Here is a 22,271-nt window from a genome sequence, read left to right as displayed (position 1 = left end):
GTACTTCTTGAGCACACTGAGGCATTATCCCAGTACTCGCAGTAGAAAGATGTAATCACAACAGTGCAGGTGTGTTGTTTTTCATGTTGGCAGAGAAGTTGATATGTATTTTATAAATCAAGCTATTGTTCACACCCAATGTGTTTTTCTGCACTTATCATGTGGGAGCCTCATAAAATATTTAACTCAACTTTACATTCTCCTCTGTAGGCCTGGCTTGGGCCACGCCGGGTACAAAGTTCCTGATGATGTTTCCTCCTCATTATGGCCCAACATTAAATCTCACCCATCAAGTGACCGTCACAGCCACTGGATATTGGACCTCAGTCACTGTACAGGTTCTGGAAAGCAGCTTCATGCAACAAATCTTGCTCTCTGCAAGACAATCAAAGACTATTCACCTCCTGCCACCTGTGGGAATGATCAGCGATCACTCCTCCCACCTCCTCAGTGTGACGTCTGCATGGCCAGTAACAGTCATTGCCTCATTCTGTACCCCCTCTGGATGTGACCACAGTCTTCTTCATGATGTGTATTCCTGGGGGACACACTACTACCCCATCACTCCTCACTTCCCCAATGAGAATGCTGTTAGCCAAATGGTGATCACAAGCTCAGACCATGAGACATCAGTTGAGATCTTCCTCTCGGGGGAAGTGCTCTTCAAAAGCAATGTGCACCCCAGAGGAAGTGTCCTAAAGTTGCATTTAGGTGCACTGCAGAGTGTTTACATCCAGAGTAACTCCAGCCTCTCTGGCTCAGAGTTAAACTCCCAGAAAGCTGTAGGTGTTGTGGTTGGTTTTACCTGCTTTAAAGACACATTGGGGCATTGCCTGTATGGCTTTGCTGAACTGAAACCTGTGTCTCACTGGAGTTTTGATTACATTGTGCCACCTTTGCTAAACACAGGAATGAACTACAGTCTCCTGTTGGCAATGGCAGCTTTCAACTCTCCACTTGATGTCACCACCAGCACCAGGCAAACCAACCTGTATCTTGTTGGTGGTGATATGACGGTCATTCCAGTTGATACATCAGATAAAATCCAGATTACGAGTGACAGCCCTCTTCAGCTTGTTTACTTCAGACATTACATCGAACAGCGTCCTTCAACTCTAACAGTCCTGTCATCTGTTGATGATATCTGCTGGACTGATCATATGTTTGATTCTGGTGATATCAGTGAGCTGCAAGATAGCAGTTCCCACACACGACATTTAAAGTCTGGGTTTAAAGTTTCCCACAAGCCAAACTTTAATCAGCTTCCTGAAAATGCAGAGTCCAGTTCTCTTCACACGGACACAGATGTGGGACACTATCTGAGTATCATGGACAGACAGCTTTACCCAGCCGCGTGTGAGACTGGTATGTTTTCAGGCTTTATTATTACATTACATGTTGAGATTTATAATTTGGTGTCTGTATTTGTGGAATTCAAACTTTGAGAATCAATGTCCAGCTATAAGACAAGTTGATGTTTAGAATAACTTGCAAAAACACGTGTGTGTGTGTGTGTGTGTGTGTGTGTATGTATATAAAGTCTTATAGAGAAACTGCACCCACAACTCAAGACCTGGTACTGTCTTCTTAGGCATCAAGCAGTGAGTGTCATTTATAGATTTTCTTTAAATGTCTCACAAATTGAGTCCTTAAACCACAGATTTTCCTTCACTACATCTGTTAGGTGGGGGTTGTTTCTGTTTGTATAAATCCAATGAAGAAATCGTGAAACAGACTGGAGATTATAACACCATTTAATTGGCCGAGGTCAGACAACTTCATCAAACAAGCATGCTTCCAAATCACTTGACTGACAAAGTAACAGTGTTCACAGTGCTGCTTATATTCTGTCAAAAAGGTGCAACCCACAAATTCCTTTCTATTTGGGTGCATCACCATAAACAATGAAGATGACATGACACTGATTTGTATACGTATCAGATGTAGACTCTGTCTAGCAAACAGTTGCTGACAACATATAGTTGGCTCCTCTCCATATATAGATCTGCTACTACTTAGGTGCTTCGCTCATAGAAGGTTACAGCTTCAGACACCTAAAGGTAGGAGTGTTGACACGTGGTAGACAGACTTGAATAATACATTTCACGAAGTTACCAAGATTAATGAATTTCATGAAAATTCGTACTAACAACATCATATAAGTATCTTAAGTAATATTTGTGTAGCATCATTATTAACAAATTGCAGTCTATCATCATCTTGTCGTTTGACCATGTTTGTGCAGTGCCCAGAGGTGTACAATGAGCCCTGAAGAGAGGCATATTTATTCCATCTGTATGCATACTAAACCTGCATGAGAGAATGTTTGGTTGTGCATTCATCTTTCAGCATTGTCTGTAAATTGTGAAACATTTGCATGTAAATGTGTACTAATTCTCTCTCTCGCCCTCTCAGCTGCTGCTCCTTGTGCAGAGGTGCACTGTGGTTCCAAACAGGAGTGCTTAATGGAAGATGGAAAACCAGTCTGTTCTTTGCAAACTAAAATATGCTCAGCATGGGAGGACTCTTATTATCGCACCTTTAATGGAAGAGATTTTGTCCTACAGGGAAACTGTAACTACACTTTAGTTCAGACCACCTGTCCAGGCTTAAATGCTTCTATTCCACTTCAGATTAATATAGCTCGAGCATATTTGAACAGTGCAACTGATTCCACCATCCACTCAGTGCAGATAAGAATCCAGGGCTTTAATATCTCCATGGTTAAAGGAGACAAAAATCATGTCAGGGTGAGTTGTTTTGAGCATATTTCGATTAAATTTGCACGTTATGTAGCTATCAAATTGCTCTTTGCAGACGGAGAATTTCATTGTCTGTTCTTGTTTTTAAACTCTCAGATTAACGGACAGAAGAGGAACCTGCCCCTTCTCCTGGGAGATGGATCCCTTTACTTTCATCCAAGTGGTTCCAGTGTTGTGTTAGAAACCACCTTTGGCCTGACTTTATATTATGACTGGAGACACCATGTCCAGGTTGAAGTTGGCACAGAGCTGTATGGGAAACTGTGTGGTTTGTGTGGAAATGCTAATCACACTGATGGGGACCAAACTGTGGATTTAACCCTCCCGTGGGTGGTGAACGGTGACACTGGCTCGTGCATTGAGGATTGTGGTGGTGATGGTGCCTCATGTCCAGTGTGCACTCAAAGCCGAACCAAATCTTTTCCTGGCACTAAAGGCAACTCGTTCATGACAGGGTGCACGCTGCTGCAGTGGATGGATGGACCTTTTGCCAGTTGTCACTCTTCTATTGATCCTGAGCCATTTGTTCGTAGTTGTGAGAACAACCTGTGTATCACTAATGCTGCCACTTCAGTGTGCAAGATCTATACAGACTATGCCACCACGTGCCAGAGGCTTGGGGCAAGGGTCCATAACTGGAGGACCATGGCAGAGTGCTGTGAGTTTTATCAAGACTTTTTGTATTTTAAATGAATATGTATTATTGAGCTCCCATTGGGAAAAAATTTACTTTTTTTTTCAGCACATCACATGTTGGATTGAGGAAAAATGTCATAAAAAGTAACTGACACTTAATGATATGAATTAAGATGGATTTAAAGAAAAGGTCAAATATTTATTTATACATGGTTAGCGCAATTAACTACACTTAAAATATTGGAAAGTAGTATTGCATAGTATCTAAACTTGCATGAGAATATCTGTGGTAGTGTTTTGTGTATAAATAAAAATGGTCATCTTGTTGACCAAAATAAATCAAATCTATAGATGATGAAATGTGAAACTGTTAGTTTCATATGAATGACACAACTGTTTTTTTTTTTGTTTTTTTTTTATTTTTTTTAATAGCCATGGCATGTCCTCTGAACAGTCATTACGAGGTCTGTGGTTCTGCATGTCCTGCTACCTGTGCTGACCCAGAAACACATCGTAACTGTACCCTGCACTGTGTGGAATCATGCCAATGCAACAGAGGGTTTCTACTGAGTGGTGGTAAGTGTGTACCACATGGCGAGTGTGGTTGTCTTCACCAAGGCTCATACTATCTCCCCAAAGAGAAATTCTGGGTAGATGAACAGTGCCAGGAGGAATGTGTCTGCCAGCCGAACTCCAAAACCGTGACGTGTGCACAGTCTCAGTGCCGGGACGCCACAATGTGCGAAGTTCTGAATGGAGTCCTGGACTGTCACATGGACAGGCCTGGCTGCGTTCATGATGGTGTTTACCATGAAGTCTATGAAGACTTCTACCCTGATGAGTCCTGTCAGAGTCACTGTGTCTGTGTCGGCCACGACATCGTGCAGTGCACCAACAGATGTCCAAAGGGAACGGAATGTACAGTCAGGGATGGCCAAAGGGCATGTTATACATCGCAGCCTCCTCAGTGTACAGTCATGGGTGGCAGACACTTCAGGAGCTATGATGGCCATAATTTTGACTTTAACCCCGGGAGATGCGCTTATGTTCTGTCTCACGCTTGTGATGAGGAAAAGTCTGCTCTTGATGTTATTTTACAGCATGGAAATCTGTACCTAATGCTCTATAGTGTGACCATTTCCTTGGAGATGGAGCACTTGGGAAAAGTTAAGGTAAGCAGTTACTCACACAACAACATAAACACAATTTGTCACTGTGGGTCATTGTCATTTTTATTTTCCAGGTTGATGGTGTTTTGAAAGGTCTTCCTGTCCAGCTTGATCACATAGTGGTACTGCAGTCTGGCCTTCTGACTCATGTTGTTGTAGACACTGGGGTTGTCATCACTTACGGAGGGCCTAACCTGATACATGTAGTGATTCCTGCCTCCAATAGAAAAATGTGTGGCTTGTGTGGAAACATCTCTGCTCTTGATACAGATGACAAACACAGCCCTGATGGAAGCCCAGCCAGTGATGTTTCCATATTTGCATCATCCTGGATGCTCTCACCATCTGGAACAAACTGCTCTCAAGAGTGTGAGCTGTGTTCTGTGTGCAACTCTAGCATGGCAACCGAATTTGCCTCTGATAACTTCTGCGGCGTGCTGCTGGCTTCTGCAGGATCATTTAGTGGATGTCACTCCACTGTGGACCCAAAGCCATTCTTTAAGAACTGTGTGAGCGACTTATGTATGTCAAATGGGAATGAAGGAACCTTTTGCCGTAGTTTGAGTGAGTACACTTTTGCATGCCAGGAGGCTGGAGCTGAGGTTAAACCATGGAGGGGTGAGAGGTGCTGTGAGTATAAATCATGACACTCAAACATTTACATGTGTTGTTTTTATTTGGATTTCATGCACTGGCACATCACAATAGACATGCAAGTCTGCACAGAAGCTACTGTTGAACTTTTGGAACTCTGGCAGGCTCTATATGGGGGAAGTTTCCAGATTGATGTAATGTTTTTTTGGCCTTTGTACAGTATATGAATCTTTTTTTTTTTTTTTTTGTCTTTCCCCACAGCGCTCTTATGCCCTGAAAACTCTTACTACAATATATGTGTCAGTGCGTGCCCTCAGTCCTGTGTTACTTTATCCGATTTCCCCTGCCCCTGGGCCTGTTATGAAGGATGTCAATGTGACTCTGGGTACATGCAGAGTGGAAATGGCTGCATTAAAGCTGAGGAATGTGGCTGCTTCTTCCATGGGCAATATTATGAGGCGAGTTGCAACAGATGTTTTGCTCATACCTTTTCCTTTAAAATGGCAACAAATGTGTTTTTTGTTTTTGTTTTTTTCAATCTAGTGAAACTATCCTTTCAGTAAGTGATCGCACCAGAAAAAACAGCTTTGTTTGCCTTGTTGTAAACTTTTCTTTGTTAGGGTGTGTTTTTTAATGACAAATCTGCATGTGATCTCATTGCACATTCAGTTGTAAACAAGTTGCAACGGTTGAGCTAAGTGAGTGACATGCCCAAGTTAATCCATTCACTGGTCAGAACATGACTCATTAATATGTTGGCAAATTGAATATGCCTCACCTGTACTTGTGGCATGACTAATAAGAAAATCCTGTGCCTTTGTGTCTCTGGGTTGTTTGTGTGCATTGCCCAACTGTTCCCAAACACTGACTCACTTTCTGTCTGTAGATTGGAGAGAGATTGTGGGCTGAGGGATGCTCTGAGCACTGTCACTGCTCTGCCACCGCCACCATGTTCTGTGAGCCTGCCTCATGCCCTGAGGGAGAAAGCTGCACCCTTAACAATACTTGGGGCTGTGCAGGGAAAGGTAGGCTAAGCTGGTTCTGCTGCTTTAGGTGACACTTCTTCACAGGTTATCTGTTGATGTCAAATGAAAATTCATGTCAAACTGTATGTGTCACTTTGTATTTATGTGGTTGCAAAACAACCCTGACAGCAAAACATAGGTTTTTATTTTAGTGTCCTGTCATTTTACCTTAAATGCAGTTAAATCCTTATCCTGTTTTGAATAGTTGATTATGTACTTTAAAATCTCCTCTCTGCCTAGGGGTTTTAGCAGGATTTAGCTGCTTGTCAGTCATAAGTAATAAGCCTGTGATATAATGTGGCCTGTCACAAATAATTGAACCTGTTTCAAGATTTGATCCAATTCAAATTCACTACTACAGAAATGTACCTCTTAAATACGCATATCAGACTTCTTTATGCAGTATATTGATTTATTTCCTTTTGTTCCTAAATTTATTTGCAGCTGTCTTTTCATAAAGGGTGTTGTGTCTGCATGTTATTTGTGGCTTTGAGCTACATTGCCATTAATCTTATGCTTTTCTTTTTTTCAGCTAAAAGTGATGATAAAATATGTACAAATGAAGCTACTTGTGGAGGCCAGAGCCAACCTGTGCAAACTCAGTGTTTGGTACTGGGAGGTGCTCACTATTACACTTTTGATGGAAAGATGTTTGAATTTCAAGGAAACTGTACCTACACTCTGATGCAAGTTATGAATGACACCACTGGCAAGGATGCATTTTGGGTCGGCATACAAAAAGACAGAACCCCGAATGACGCCTCCTCTATTAAAGCTATTCATGTCAAAGTTGCTAAACACAGTGTTGTAATCTACAGAGGGGAAAGAGGCCATGTTTGGGTAAGTGTGCCACATCCTTATTATCCTTACCTTGTTGTCAGACTTGCTATAACATTCTTTATTAAAAAAGAGTTGATAATACTTAAGTTGTTTTTTTTTGGTTTTTTTTGCTTTGCCATCTACAGTAGATACACTGAAACAACAAGAATTAAGCACAAAATAATGTGTTCATCCTCTCTACAGATCAATGGAGAGAAAAAACTATTACCCTTGAATCTACAGTTTGGATCCATAAACATTGCCCAGAGTGGTTTCTTTGTTGTTGTGGATACAAGTCTGGGCATTCAAGTTAAGTATGACTGCTCTCATTTTGCCACTATCTTCCTCCCTAATACCACCGCAGTCAATGGTTTGTGTGGGAATAATAATGGCATTGAAGAGGATGATCTCAGGAGCCCTCAGGGTAAGGCTGTGGATGCTACCACCTTTGGCTGGCACTGGAGAGTTCCTGATCAGGAAGCCTGGTGTACAGCAGACTGTGGAGATGCTTGTCCACGGTGCTCTGCTGAACAGCTGCAGGAGAAAAATGTAGCAAGGCAGTGGATCTCTTTCCATGAATACATTTGGTCCCCACAAAATCCATTCTACCTGTGCAGAGACATTGTTAACTACACCAAGATCTCCACAGCCGTGAGCATATTTGACCTGTGCTCTAGTGATGACCCTCAAAAGACCCTGTGCCACATCTTCGAGGCATATGCTGCAGCCTGCCAAAATGCCCATATTGAGGTCGGGGAGTGGAGGAAAAGCACCAACTGCTGTAAGCTTTGTTTTCTGTTACTGATAACTTGCTTTCTTGTTTGATTTTTACGATGTGTAGAACAACAATGCTTTAACAGAACTTTAAGAACCCTTAATCTTAATGAAAAGTTACTAACTACACATGTGCGTCACACCAAATCCCTCTAGATTATATCTGCTGCATCAAGAATGTTTGTGAAGTTTCCTTAACATGGTTACTGATTTTTCTCTCCTATCAGCGATATCATGCCCTCTGAATAGTCATTTTGAGTCCTGTGGCACAGCCTGCCCCGCCACCTGTGAAGCCCGTCTAAATTCAAACCTCTGCACCCTGGCCTGTGTAGAGACCTGCCAGTGTGACTCAGGATTCGTCCTGGATGGTGACATCTGTGTCCCGTTGTCCCAGTGTGGCTGCAATCACAATGGCTACCATTACCACAGAAACCAGACCTTTTGGGCTGATGAGAGATGCACTGAAAAATGTTTCTGTGACCCCCACACCCACCAGACACAGTGCCATGTGGATTCTTGTGGCCCTGATGAATCCTGCACTCTTGAAAATGGAGTCAGAAGCTGCATATTTCACCCGCAGCAGACATGCATTTACAGCGGTCATCACATACTGACCTTTGACCAGCATGACTATGATTTGCATGGCACCTGTCAGTACCAGGTACTTGGCATGTGTGGAAACAAGCAGGGTCTACATGCCGTTCAGGTTCATGTGCAGACAGATGGACACCTGGAGTCAGCACTTCATGTTCTGGTCAATGTGAGCGGTGTACTTGTAGCGCTAAACAGCAAAAACATGGAGAGCTTAGAGGTAAGTGCTTATGAATGTTTCAAAAGTGCATTTTTACCCTGTTATAGGTCATAAATGCTGTAATAATTAAACCACACTTCACAAAGTTTACTATGGCGAATGTGTTACTGTATGCTGTGTTTCAAATGTAATGTTGGCACCCCCTACAGGTTGATGGTGTCATAAAGAACATGCCCTATCACCTGGGCCCTACTGCACTGGCTTTCTCTCTGGGGATGCACACTTACATCTACACAGATGTGGGCTTTGAATTCAGCCTCAGCACAGAAGGCGTAGTTAACATTCAACTGTCCAGTAGATATGCTAATGCTGTGTGTGGCCTGTGTGGTAACTTCAACTCTGATCCTGCTGATGATCTCACAGCAAGTGGTGCAGAAGAGCATCTCAGTCATGAGCATTTTGGAAGAGCTTGGAGGAGTGGGCAGAATCCCTGGTGTGTGGACGACTGTCTGGGAGGAAGTTGTCCAAAATGTTCAACTGAGCGTCTGGCCCACTTCTCTGACCCAGAGGCTTGCGGGAAGATTCTGGAAGTTAATGGACCATTTAGACATTGTCATGGCAAAGTGAACCCCTCCATCTTTTACAAGCGCTGTGTCAGTGACCTGTGTCTTCACGGAGGTCTCCAGCCTGCACTGTGTCACTCCTTGGCAGTGTATACTTCTGTCTGCCTCTCCCACAGAGCTACAGTTTATGCCTGGAGGAGTCCTGGATTCTGCAGTGAGTGTTAATGTGCTCCCAGCCACTGTTGTGCTAGTGAATTACATTAATATCCTCTACAATTGTAACTGTGCTGTTTGGAGTTCAGCATCATTGCACACCAAATGAAATATGGAGTTTGGAGATGCTATTTCATGTTTAGATTGTTGATATCGATCATGTTACATTGGGAAAAGAGGCTAGAGTTTATTTGCATACAAATCAGATTAATGCCTGTAGGTGCTTGATGTAAAGTTTATCTACTGCAAGCTAAGATGTTAAGTATAAATTCTACAGTATGCTTTGACTCATTGGTATTGAGGCCACAACCTTTAAGGTGCTATTGTACCACTAGATGGTACTAATGCATCACTGGTCAACCTTAACCTTTACAGTATTGTCCTGTCTTCCTTTCCTAAATAACTGATGTCTCTCTGTTTCTCTACAGACTCTCCCTGTCTCTCCAGCAGCAGTTACAACATGAGTTCTGCCTCTGTTCACCTCTGCCTCGGCTTGCAGAATAACACGGTAGAGATGCCTCTGAACACGGGGGAGAATTGCCTCTGTGAAGCAGGTTTAGTTCACAGTGGCAGCCAGTGCGTCTCTGCAGAAAACTGTGGCTGCTTTCACCAGGGAGAATATCTCCAGGCAGGACAGGAGGTGTCAACATGCGAAAAAATCTGTCGATGCAATGCTGGGGGACGCATGACTTGTCGTAATACTTTTTGTGGGAAGGATGAGGAGTGTAAGCTTCTTCGGGGCGTTCAAGGTTGCTACCCCAAACCCAAACTGGCACGCTGCTCTGTTGATGGGTCCCAATACACCACGTTTGATGGACGGGCATTTGAATTTCATGGTTCATGTAACTACACCCTGGTGCAGACGTGTGCTCTCAAGAAGCTGGATGTGAAGCCGGTTTTCATAGCTGCGCTGCAAAACCATAGCAAGGGAAGGCAAATCTCCTTGCAAGTCAATAAAATGTATTTTGAGATATCAGCAGCTTTTCCTGGAAATATTCTGGTAATTTATGTAATGATTTCACAACCTTCAACATGATTTATTGTTCATTGTTTAGTCATTTTTCACAGTATACACAAACTGTACTGTATATTGTGTTTAAAAATGATTTATTTCATCTAGGTAAATGGAGTCAATGAGAACCTGCCGTTCTCCCAAAGCAATTTCACCGTGCACCAAAAAAATGGATGGATAACCATGAAGATACCTCAGTCAGTTGAACTGATTTCAGACCTTAAAAACCACATTCTGGTCAAGATCCCAAACATTTACCACCAGACAACTTGTGGCCTTTGTGGAAACTATAATGACAATCCCTCAGATGACCTGCAGCTGCCTGATGGATCTGTGATCTTTGAACCTGAGGTGTTTGGGCCCTCTTGGAAGCTACTTGATAATAAGACATCCTGCAGCAACGTATGTGACGGCACCTGTCAGCGCTGTCGGTCACCTATGCCAGAGTACACCTCTGACCTGTACTGCGGTCTTCTGACTCATCCCAAGGGACCCTTCTCTTCTTGTCAACATTTAGTGGGGCCACAGAAATTCTACTCGCTCTGCATGAAAAATCTCTGCATTTCACAGGGGCAACACTGGGCCCTGTGTGATGCACTGTGGGACTATGAGGCAGCCTGCAAAGAGGCTGGAGCGATGGTTGACCTCTGGACAAACACAACAAGCTGTGGTGAGTCTCTACCCGCTCAGTGAAATGTTTCAAACAATGAAGTGCTTTAAATGATTAGTAAGAGTGAGTAAGACAGACTTGTGCATTTTTATTTTGCAGCTCACCAATGTCCTCAATTCAGCCACTACAGTCAGTGTGCCAATGTCTGCTCGTCACTGTGCCCTGAGATAAGCCAGGCAGTTCAGTGCCCTGGAGACTGTGAGAAAGGTTGCCAGTGTAATTTTGGACACCTTTATGATGGCAATGCCTGTGTACCAGCAGAGCAGTGTGGATGCATACAGGACGGGAGGAGGTTTAAGGTAAGGTCATGATAAAACACTGTTCTGTGTCCAGGCCAGTTAGAAAATGTTCATTTAGCAAGTTTTGCACTTTTACTTACAACTTTTTTTTTCTGGTGGTAAGCTTGAAGTTTTACCTCTTCAGTAGCAATCCAATATTTTTAATTGGCTTCTTTCATGTCATTGTTTCTAATTCCAGGCTGCTGAGAGCAAACTGCTACATAACTGTGCTGTTAACTGCACCTGTGGGCCTCCTCTAGTATGTGAGCAGTACTCATGTCCTCCACTGCACAAATGTGTTGTTTCAAATGGAGTCATGGGTTGCCACAAAGATGGTGAGCATTTAAATACATTAATAATGAATTATTTGACATGTTGCTCATAGTAAAGTGAATGTATTTTCCTTTTACAGAACAAACCTCAGATCCATGTGAGGGAAAATGTGATGAAAAGGAGAAATGTTACCTGAACAATGGTGTTCCTGTTTGTGAGAGCCTTGGGGGTCTGTGTTGGACCTGGGGAGGCCAGAACTACCATACCTTTGATCGCCTAGACTACAACTTTCAGGGTACTTGCACATATCTGCTTGCAGCCAGCAAAGGGGGAGCGAGTGGGCAGACACCCTTTCGTGTGTCCAAGAAGAATCTCTGCAACAGCAGTAGTGCTGCACCTTCTACAGAGGTGGTCACTGTACAAGCTTATGGGTTCAACATCAAGCTTGGTGGCAAAAATGGAAGCGTAAATGTAAGTGAAGGCTGGTGTCTGAATGACCAAGTTGCTCAGTATTGGTCTTATCGCTTACAATTGTCCTTATTCATTTTTTTTTTTTTCTCAGGTAAATGGCCAAGTGAAATATGTTCCTGTTAACCTGCTGCAGGGTAAGATCCAAGTCTCTCACAAAGGTACAGCTCAGCTGAAGACTGACTTTGGCTTGCATGTTGTCTTTGGTGGGAACTCCACTGTTGTGGTTACACTGAGCCCATGCTACAAGGGCCAAGTCTATGGTCTGTGTGGCAACTTTAACGGTGATCATCAAGATGACATGCCTGTAACCATGCCTGGTTCCCCTCCTTCTAACTCAAATGCTGAGTTTGCTCAGGCTTACCGGCTCTCCGATGGAGACGACACCTGTTCCACTGGCTGTAAGCGGGAACCTAGAGTCACCATCCCTGCAGATTCTGTTTCTGAAGTTGCTGCTAGTAACAGGAGACTGTGTGAAGTGCTTAAGGATAAGAGGGGTCCAAAGGCCTACTGTCATAGTCTGATTGCCCCTGATTCCTTCTATGAAAGCTGCTTAAGCATCCTCATGCAAAATGGAACGTTGCAAGCTGCTCTTGACCAGGCAATATCTTCATATTCCATCATTTGTGAAGCATCCAGTGATGGCTACTACAGTGACATAGTTGGTAAGTAGTTGTGTTGAAGGATTTTTTTGTTTTTTGTTTTTTTGTATGGGATCTCTAAATTAGAGAAACAATGTCATTTCAGATGTGCACTGTCCACCAAACAGTCATTATAAGACCTGTGGCACAGCCTGTCCTCCTTCCTGCGAGTATAATACCATCGCCTGTACAATGGCCTGTGTTATGGGCTGCTTCTGTGACCCTGGGTTTATCACGAGTCCGACTGGCTGCGTGCGTCCACATCAGTGTGGCTGTACTGAGTCCACAGGCAAATACCACAGCCTCAACTCAACTTACTGGACCCCAGACAACTGTGGTCAGCTCTGTACATGTGGACCAGCTACTGGAGAGGTCCACTGCCAACCAGCCCACTGCCCGAGAGGAATGGTCTGCAAGCAGCTACATCGCAAGAAAATGTGTCAGCCTGAGAAACCCATGAACTGCACAATGGTTACAGGGATGCATTTTACAAGCTTTGATGGACATCATTTTGATTACAGAGACAGTTGTTCATACTCTTTGGTTCAAACTAAGTCTAATGTGACAGAACTTACACCGTTCACCATCACTATCTCTGATGCCATTTGTCACAAAAGGCTTTTTAATAGCCTCAACTTAAGTCTCTCTGTCTATGATTTGGAGGTTGTGGTGGGAAAGCATGACCCAGGAAAGATTTTTGTAAGTACTGTTTAATCTCTTAACTTCAGTCTTACAAATCAACAACTATAAAAGCATTTTAATGTGTTCTGTTCTTTTCATTGGCAGGTTGATGGACTTCATGAGCCCTTGCCATACTCCCACCCCACAGGCCATGTTAATGCCTACCGCACACCTTCATCACTTGTCATTCACACCGATGTGGGCCTACAGGTGGTCGTCTACAACTCCGGCACTCTTATGGTTATTCTTTCCAGGAGCTATGCCTCATCCGTCTCTGGTCTTTGTGCAAATGCAAACTCTGACCCTAAAGATGACCTGATGATGCCTGATGAAGAGCAAGCCCAAAATATACTGGAGTTTGTCCACAGCTGGAGGTCTCGGGGAGCCGAGGCCTGCAGGGACGACTGTTTCTCCAGACTGAAGCATTGTCCTGCTGAGACGCTGAAGCTGTTTGAAGGCAGCGATTTCTGTGGGGTGTTGTTGAATGAGCTTGGGCCCTTTGCAGACTGTTCCTCAGTTTTAAATCCCAAGCATTACTTTCACAGTTGTGTAGTAGATGTCTGCTCTTATAGCGCACACTACTCTGCACTCTGCAGCTCCATTGCATCTTATGCAGCTGCCTGCCAAGCAGCTCGGCTACCAGTGAGGCATTGGAGAAGTGACACTTTCTGTCGTGAGTACATGGTTTAATCTGTGTTTTCATCTGTGACATTGTATTTAGCTTTAACTGCTCACAGCTGATTAGTGTCCAGCCTCAGACTTAAGACATTTGATGTGTGATACTTAAAATGTCTGTCCGTGTTCAGGACTGTTCCACTGTGAAATTGGCAATTACTTGAGAGCTCACGTGTTTACTGAGGCTTTAATGAACATTTTATACTAGGCAGTAATCATGCAAACTTTGTGTAAGGGGAAAATCCCGACAAATGGACCATAGTCCATAATTTTAACAAGGATGGGAAGGTCCCTTGCTAGTTTAGTTGGAAGGGGCAATTGAACAAAGTACAGGGCGCTGCAGTGTCACTGGTTAGATTTTAAACCCTTTCCCTAGATGGGTGCTCAATGTCTCCTTCATGTAGCCTGCCATGCAGAGAAAGAAAGCACCTACCTGAAACATGGCAACACACCGTAAATGAAAAGAGGCTTAGAAGAGGAGAGAAGTACTGTGCAGTTGTTCAAATGTGTGTTTTTTTTATAAATGTATCAAATTAACAAACATTACAACCTCCTTAAATGGCCACAGCTACAAAAATGAATCAGGTTGCCCAAGTTTTTTTTTTTTTTCATTATTTAAAAAATGTTGAGTATAAGATGATTAACTCGATATTTTAACCATGAAGGTCAATATGTTGAATGGGTTTTGGATGAAAATATTCCTATTGAAGCTTGAGTATGAATTGAATGCTTAATATTTTAGATCCTCAAAAAAAAGTCTTGTTATTCAGTGAAATTGTTGACTTATTTACTTGCTCTCCCTCTAGGTATGTCATGCCCCAAAAACAGCCACTATGAGCTGTGTGGACCTCGATGCCCTGATGGGTGCCATGGACTGTCCTCTCCAGCAAACTGTAGCGGAGGTTGTGAGGAAGGATGCCAGTGTGACCACGGCTACGTCTTGAGTGATGGTCAGTGTGTGCTGGTTTCTGACTGCGAATGCATGCATGAGGGACACCATCACCCCGCTGGTCCCTTCGTGGAAAACTGCCAAAAGTGTAACTGTGAAAGAGGACTGCTCACCTGCGTTGCCATCGAGGACTGTTTTGTAGAGAAGGGCCCTGCCTTGCAGTATGGTGTGTGCCAAGTGTTTGCTGGTTTTGGCTACATTACATTCGATGGTGTTATTCTGCCTCACCATGGAGCTTGCACATATCTATTGTCAGCTGTCTCCTCTAAGGCTACTCCAGACTACACTCTTCTAATAAGCTTCAAAAATGAAAGCAGTGGAAACTTCACAATCAGCAAACTAGTATTTGATATGCTTTCTCTTGAGGTGTCTATTGACCCTGAAACTCTATGGAAAATACAGGTAAGTGCTGCATGTTGTACACATTTAAGTGTTGGAGAAAAGTTAGATCAGATCTTTTCAGCTTTAACTTTTACTGTTTAGGTTAATAAAGAAGAGCGCAGCGTCCCTTTTGACAATGGTGAACTTCAAACATACCAAGATGGCAACAGACTGATTATCAAAACGCGATCCGGGTTGGAAATGTCCTTGTCCTCTACGCAATACCTCAGGTTAACTGTACCCCAGGTATATGATGGCACAGCTTCAGGCCTCTGTGGGAACTTCAATGGGGACGAGTATGATGACATGGAACTGAGAAATGGTCGTCTCACCAGCAGCTTTGCGGCGCTCTTGCACAGTTGGGCAGAGTTGGCTCCTGAAGGACACTGCACCGACACCTGTGGGAGAGAGTGTAATGAGTGCAGCCCGTCCCCACATGACAGCAATGTCTGCGATGTCCTGTTGATCATTGGTGTTGAATTCAGCCAATGCTTGAACAGCAGTGTTGACTGGGAGATTTACACGCAAATGTGCATAAGGGCAGTTTGTGCTGGGGCAGGAGACAGGGCCTTATGTCTCACACTGGAAGCACTTTTTTCAGCCTGTCAAGCTGAAGGAATACCAGTAGGACCATGGAGAGAGAATACTCCATGTAGTAAGTGAATCATTTTAATCACAGCTTTAATCAGGACTATGAGATGCAATCTGAAGTACATTTTTTTTTTCTGCCCACAGCTCTTGACTGTCCTGACCGCAGTAGCCCAAGTGTCTGTGTTGAGGCCAGTTCCAGTTCATGCCCTGCTTTGCTCCAGCCTGGTTTTCCAGCAACCAGCTGTTCAGAAGGCTGCCAGTGCCATCACCATAATGTGTTTGATGGGGGAAAGTGTGTGCCTTACAGTCAGTGTGGGTGTCTTCTTGGTGATAGATATATAGAGGTAAATATTAAACCTTACCACTGACAAAGAAACAGTTCCCTTGAGAACAAACCTGGCATTTATTATCTACAGTGAGGGGGGTCTTCTAGATCCTTTACTTAAAATATTTTACATACCTTTTTTTAAGTTATTGCAGGATCTCGAAAGTGCACTTTATTATTTAATATTACTTTTGCATTCATGTTATAGATTGCATTTACTTCTGAAGTTTCTTTAACTTACCTTAAAAATATTTGAGTGCATCTATTGTGTTTGGTTGTACTATGAATTCATGTGCTAATTATCCACATCAATTGATCATACGCTTAAGTGACGCTATGCTCATAAATCAGAAGTCCAGGGTTAAGATTTTGTGTTTATCAAGTTTCTTATGTCAAACAGTTGCTCCAAGCATCAAGTCATAATTTATGAAGATGGTTAAAATAAGTTTTAGTAGACAGGAAAGGATTTAAGGTTTTTCTTGAATATGCTGTTGGGTGGTTTATTTTTTTACAAACTATAATTTTGTAGTGTTTGTGAAATCTAAAATTGTGAAATAACTTAAGCTGTCAGATTAATGTAATAGAGTAAAATACTTACCCTCATAAATGAAGTGAGGTACAAAAAGAGGAGAGACTCAAGCACATGTGTTTTTTTTTATTGCAGCACTTAATGTCTGTCAAAGCTCACAGATGGTTTTCAAAGCGACTTTCTAATCTTCTCTCTCTCCACCCCTCAGGCTGATGAGCTCCTCTACACAGAGGACTGCACCCAGATATGTAGGTGTCACCCTCTCAGTGGGGTGCTTTGTAAGGATGCAGGCTGTGATTCAGAGCAGCAATGTACTCTGAGGAATGGCTCTTGGAGCTGTCGGGATAGACCTGAAGTTTGTGAGCTCAGGAACAGCCTCCAGGTGTCCACCCTCAGTAGTCAGCAGCTAATCCTGGAGCCCAGCGTAGCTTACAGTCTGATGTCTCTGTGCAATGAAGCCAGTGCGCAGTGGTTCAGTGTGATGTCCTACTATGGACCTTGTAATGGCAGCTCCAGATCAGTCAGTGTGTTTCAAATCCTCCTGCACGGATCATCAATCACCATTCAGGATGGTACAGTAAAGGTATAACTCTGTTAAAGGTTTTGATGGTAACAAACTAAAAGTCATTTTGAAACCTTGTATGTTTGTGTGAATTTACCATCCTGCTGTCGTGCCCCACAGGTGAATGGACAGTTGGTGTCCCTCCCTCACATTTTGCCATTCGGGTTCTCTCTGAAATCAGGAATGAGCCAGGACAAGTCAGAGGTCACTGTGATTCTGAGCAGAGATGCTAGGATGGAGAAAGAGCTGGACGTTGAGATTGGTGTTACCATGGTGACAATAAAGGCTCCTCTTTGGTGCTCAGAAAAATTGTGTGGTCTATGTGGAAACTTGAACGACCTCCACGCTCTCAGTTCGGTCAGGTCATGGGCCCTCTCTGACTTTCCAGGCTGGTGAGTAATGTTCTCCGCAACAACAGAACTGTGTCTGTCTGTTAAACATTTTATAATGAGTGTTTTCTCTCCTCACAGTGGCTTCACCGGTTGATTGCTGTCTGTTTTGATTTTTCTGTTGATATGTATTGTTTTAAATACAAAACAATTTAAACAACTCTGTAGTGGCTTCATTGAAACTCTGGCTATCTTGACTTTATTGTACATTTATACATTACACTGGATGCTCTTATCAGTGAGCCCATATACCTTTTGTAATCAGGTCCTCTCCTGCCACTGTTGTTTAGGTTTAAACTAATAAAATAATGAGGGCAAATGTTATCTTAATCCACCATGTGTACAGGAACTAACAGGAGTAGTATTGCTATGCCCAGAGGGTTCTGACCAGATGAATCTCAATTAAACATTTGAGGGTTATTAAAGCCTTGTTTAATTAAAATCTAATGTAAACTTTTTAGGGCTGGATCATATTGACTTAATACAATTTTTGATGCAACCTCTGCTAGATTCTTGGGTGTCATCCAAAACCAGCCGTTTCTTTTACAGCCCTAATACAGCAATTGAAAAGATTAGGTTGTAAGGGATCGTTTGGTTTCATGCCATGTTCCAAACATTTTGCAAGAACGGATGTTGGACATATCATTTGTTTACAAGCATAAGCTGGCATAAAGGACAAAAGATAAACCTGGGTGTATCATGTTTGTTTAGCAGGGCTTATATATGCTTGACATTTGTTTTTGATAACTAAAAATGTAGATGACAAACACAAAAAAGAAGAGTATTTTGCCAGCAAAGACCAAAAAAATAGGGAAATAAATTGATATACTTTCAAATGTTTCAATGCCAGTAATTTTTTTTTTTAACACTTTTTAATGACAGTCATCAGAGGTGAATCATTTCTACTGTACATATCTGAAAAAATGAACTGCCCTTGCTAGAAAAAAGGCATAGTCTATGAAGATGATACAGAGTATTCTGCATCTTAAGACATCCCCATCTCTACCACTATCATTAAATTAATCTGAAGTGTCTGTCTCTTTAATATCTTAGAAGATATGTTGAGACTTCGCTCACCACATTTCTGTTTTTCCTGAGAGGTATTCCATAAAGTGTTAAGCCTTCAATGAGTCTCGCTCATTTCAGTGAGAATCACAGTGACTTATGAGTCTCAGCTCAGTTACCATGGTAACTTAGTCATCAGAGCTAGCCTGCTCCGGGGCAGGATAAATGTCCAGCCTAGTCTAGCTGTGTATCAAAGAATGACTAAAAAAGCTAATCAAAAGAAGGTTCTGCCATGTGTACTGGGGTGTTGCTGACATATTAAATTACGCTACATTCAAATAATGTTTTTATAACCGCATGATTGAGTATTAAACTTAAATTCTGCCTTTTGATACACAATGCTACCATGTGTTAATGCACGGTTTGACTTTAGTTAACTTAAGACAAAACTATTTTAATTAAAAAATAAACATGTCACTACATCATGAATAAGAATCACTGTTGTATTTATTTCAGTAGCACAAGTCATGCATGAGAGAAAGTTCAATTTAAAAAAAAAAAAAAAAACATTTAGAAAGCAGTGGGTTAAAGCTTAAAATGAGTTACATGATCTGGTGGGATATTAAACAAAAAAATAAGATTTTACTTGTATCTAGATAAGTAAATATCATTATGTAAGGAAACATCCTATGTAATCCAAGAGGCATGGAGGTGTAACGCTTTGAATAACATCGAATTATACTTTCACTGTAAACTGATTAATTTAAGAGAAGGACAACATACGGAGTCATTTCCTAAACATGTATTTAATTTGATGGGGGAATCAAATTCTTACTCGTATTAAAGCTGAAAAGCTCCCTGACTGTCAAAATTTAATATGAAAGCTCTGATTTCTTGAAAGCCGAATTGCAGACATAACTTTTAACCAACTAATTTCTGATTTGACATTTCGAACAACAAGAATATTCTCTATTAAATGTAACTACTTTACAAGAAGTGGGCTGACCATGATATTTTTGGGCTAAACTTGAGTGGAATTGACTTAGCAATGAAGAGTTTCATTCTAAATTTCAGAGAGTCAAACAAAGAATACTTAATTGTTTTAAATATGGATTTATTTTTATTTGAAAAATAGATGTGACAGAGAATAGAGTATCAAATAGATACATATGTAACTACTTACAAACTGTTAATCTGTCCTCAGGTAGATTTTCTTAAAGGATTCACTTTATAGGGAAATTAAGTGGTATAAAGTATAGTTGGTTAGTGATACATTTTGGTTTGGAAATAAAGTACACGTGAAAATAGAGGTGAACCTTCAAGCCATTAAAAATTTCTGCCTTCATTTGTTTAGGAGGAACTTGTTTTTTTTCAGTTGTTCCAAATGGAAGTGTAACAAACACACTCATTTATCCTGCACTTAGTAGTAAAGCCCTGTCATCCTGAAATGCTTTATGTTGGCTAGTAACAAATATGCATCCATATTATTGCAATGATACAAGATAAATACTTAAAAATGAAAATGTCACTAAAAAAAACTATCTGTGCCTTTAAGCAATTGGGACTCTTGTTTAAATAATTTGGGTGATTTGCTCAGCTTAAGCGTATTCGTTGTTTTTATCTCTGAAACACAACACACTTTAATTCTACTATTTAAAGTACAATCTATTCTTTGTGGCATACTGTAAGTTAAGTGTTAAACAGAGTGTGTTAAGCTGAACAAAATCAGGAGTAGTAGTGAGGGAAATCTTTATATTTAGATCAGTATTTTTATAACTCTTCTTTGAAATCCTGCTGACCTTGTACAAATTATGCATCTTACTAAATGTGACCTAGCTCTATTAGTCAATCACTGCCGTATTCTTACAAATCTTGGCTCAGATTTCCCCAGCAGGACATGCAGCCAAGCGAACGCTCAATTTGAAGCAATTCCCTTCTGTGTCAACCCCATCAGTTGAGAGAATTGTTGTGCGGTCAAACCTTTCTGCTTGTGTGAATGATGCAGAATGTTAAACGGGAAAAGAATTTGAGTGTGCAGCAAATAAAGGATAGCCATCTAAATTGAAATTTTCTTTTGTTGGGAATACCATTTACCTTCAGCTGCTATTGAGTTGGACCCATTAAACTGAATTGGTGAAACAGGAGAGTAATCTAAATCCTGCAGGCCCTGACTGAGCCCGGAAAATGTTCTTTTCACAGCAAAGGCGCAGATATTGATAATATTTCCATTATGCAATTATATTGTCTGTGCAAGTGACTTATTGAGTGCTGCTGAGAAGCAGTCAAGTGACTATTTCTCAGTCTAAATCCCTCACAATGGTTATCAAAGGGGAAAAAAGCAATCCATCCATTAAAGGCTAGCATTCATCCCTGCTTTTTAAATTCAAAATAAAGGTGTTTGCAGGCAATTTATCTGTGGCGTCATATTCTTTCTTTGAACTGTTTCAGTCAAGGCCTAGTTTTTTTTCACAGTTTGATTCCTTTGATTGCCTTGGCACAAATAGTCTAATCTGTTTTCAACAGTTTTTGACATTTTCTTTTCATACATTTGATTTGTAAAGCACAGTTTTGTACCTGTCTCCTTCACTTTAAGTAACTTTAAAAGAAGATCCTTTTGATATGCTCTTGTCTTTTTAAATTCAAGCCCTTCCACCGTCTAGCAGGTTCACCTGGTACTAGTTAAGGCGGCAACTTACTATTTTGATTGTCAACTTGTCAATGATTATTGAAGTGATTGATTAATTATTGGATACTATTTTGAACAATTAGTTATTTTCTTTAGCTTTCAGTGTTTAATTTAACATAACTCTTTAAAAATCTAAATATGCCATTAAAAATCTTATTTCAAGCCATATTTTTTGTCTTGGCTTCAAACATTATTTTTCTTACTGAGAGACGGGTTCTTTTGATTTAAAGTGTAGTCAAGTTACAACAGTTTATTGTAAGAGTTTGCTCCACTGTAGAGGTAGGAGTGGAGGAAGAAAAAGAGATGAGAAGGGGTAAAACAAAAATTAAATGTAATGTTTTAAGGTAGGAGACTACAATGTTAATGAGAAATAATCACAGTATGACTCTAACTTTGAACTGTAGTATTTCACGTGAGATGTCAGCATACATAAAGTGGTCTGGCAACATTTCTTAAAAATCCTGGGGAAAATTGCCAAATATTTTCAATGATGGATTCTGAAATTTTCAGGAATTCATCTGAAAATGTATTGTTTCAAAAATGTTCTGGGAACATTTCCCCAAAATTCAGGGAATTTCCTTAAAATTCCTGTGAAAATTCTGACAGAAGAAATAGTTGGGAGAATTCCCTAGAAATACAAAAAAAAAACATAGGAAAATTTAAGTTTCAGAATTTCCCAAAAAATTCGATTGCTGCCACAATTCCCAAAAGTTCCTGGGAAGAGTCCTAGAAAGAAAATGTTAAATTATTGGGAACATTTCCAAGGAAAACTCCTGGACAAGTTTTCAAGAATTCCCAAGAAAATTTTGAAAATAATTCCAATTATAGTTTTCAGAATATTCATGACAAT

At 41.3% G+C, this 22,271-nt stretch overlaps 1 protein-coding gene across 1 annotated transcript; it reads left to right on the top strand.

The window, feature by feature from the left end:
- The first annotated feature begins 2,720 nt into the window (after nucleotides 1–2,720).
- Nucleotides 2,721–17,891, top strand: LOC109986603 (IgGFc-binding protein). The gene is made up of 22 exons (XM_065957875.1): nucleotides 2,721–2,750; nucleotides 2,859–2,938; nucleotides 3,296–3,420; nucleotides 4,017–4,316; nucleotides 4,838–5,076; nucleotides 7,210–7,786; nucleotides 8,007–8,590; nucleotides 8,740–9,307; nucleotides 9,735–10,306; nucleotides 10,427–10,988; nucleotides 11,088–11,287; nucleotides 11,466–11,601; nucleotides 11,679–12,010; nucleotides 12,102–12,672; nucleotides 12,755–13,347; nucleotides 13,435–14,002; nucleotides 14,811–15,355; nucleotides 15,437–15,989; nucleotides 16,070–16,269; nucleotides 16,988–17,362; nucleotides 17,462–17,733; nucleotides 17,812–17,891. Exons 1-22 carry the CDS (start codon nucleotides 2,721–2,723, stop codon nucleotides 17,825–17,827), a joined length of 7,998 nt encoding a protein of 2,665 aa, XP_065813947.1. The 3' UTR covers nucleotides 17,828–17,891.
- Nucleotides 17,892–22,271: the final 4,380 nt, after the last annotated feature.

This window comes from Labrus bergylta, chromosome 8 (assembly GCF_963930695.1).
Source record: "Labrus bergylta chromosome 8, fLabBer1.1, whole genome shotgun sequence".
Taxonomy (NCBI): domain Eukaryota; kingdom Metazoa; phylum Chordata; class Actinopteri; order Labriformes; family Labridae; genus Labrus; species Labrus bergylta.
The sequence above is the reverse complement of the archived record's forward strand: the minus strand, read 5'-3'. Positions and strand labels throughout refer to the sequence as shown.

Excerpts from the sequence above, each read along its gene's own strand:
- LOC109986603 (XM_065957875.1), top strand. The coding sequence starts at position 2,721 with ATGGTTAAAGGAGACAAAAATCATGTCAGG. Across the intron at positions 3,421-4,016 it reads GAGGACCATGGCAGAGTGCT|GCTCATACTATCTCCCCAAA; the intron begins GTGAGTTTTATC and ends GTCTTCACCAAG. Across the intron at positions 15,990-16,069 it reads GAGAGAGAATACTCCATGTA|CTCTTGACTGTCCTGACCGC; the intron begins GTAAGTGAATCA and ends TTCTGCCCACAG.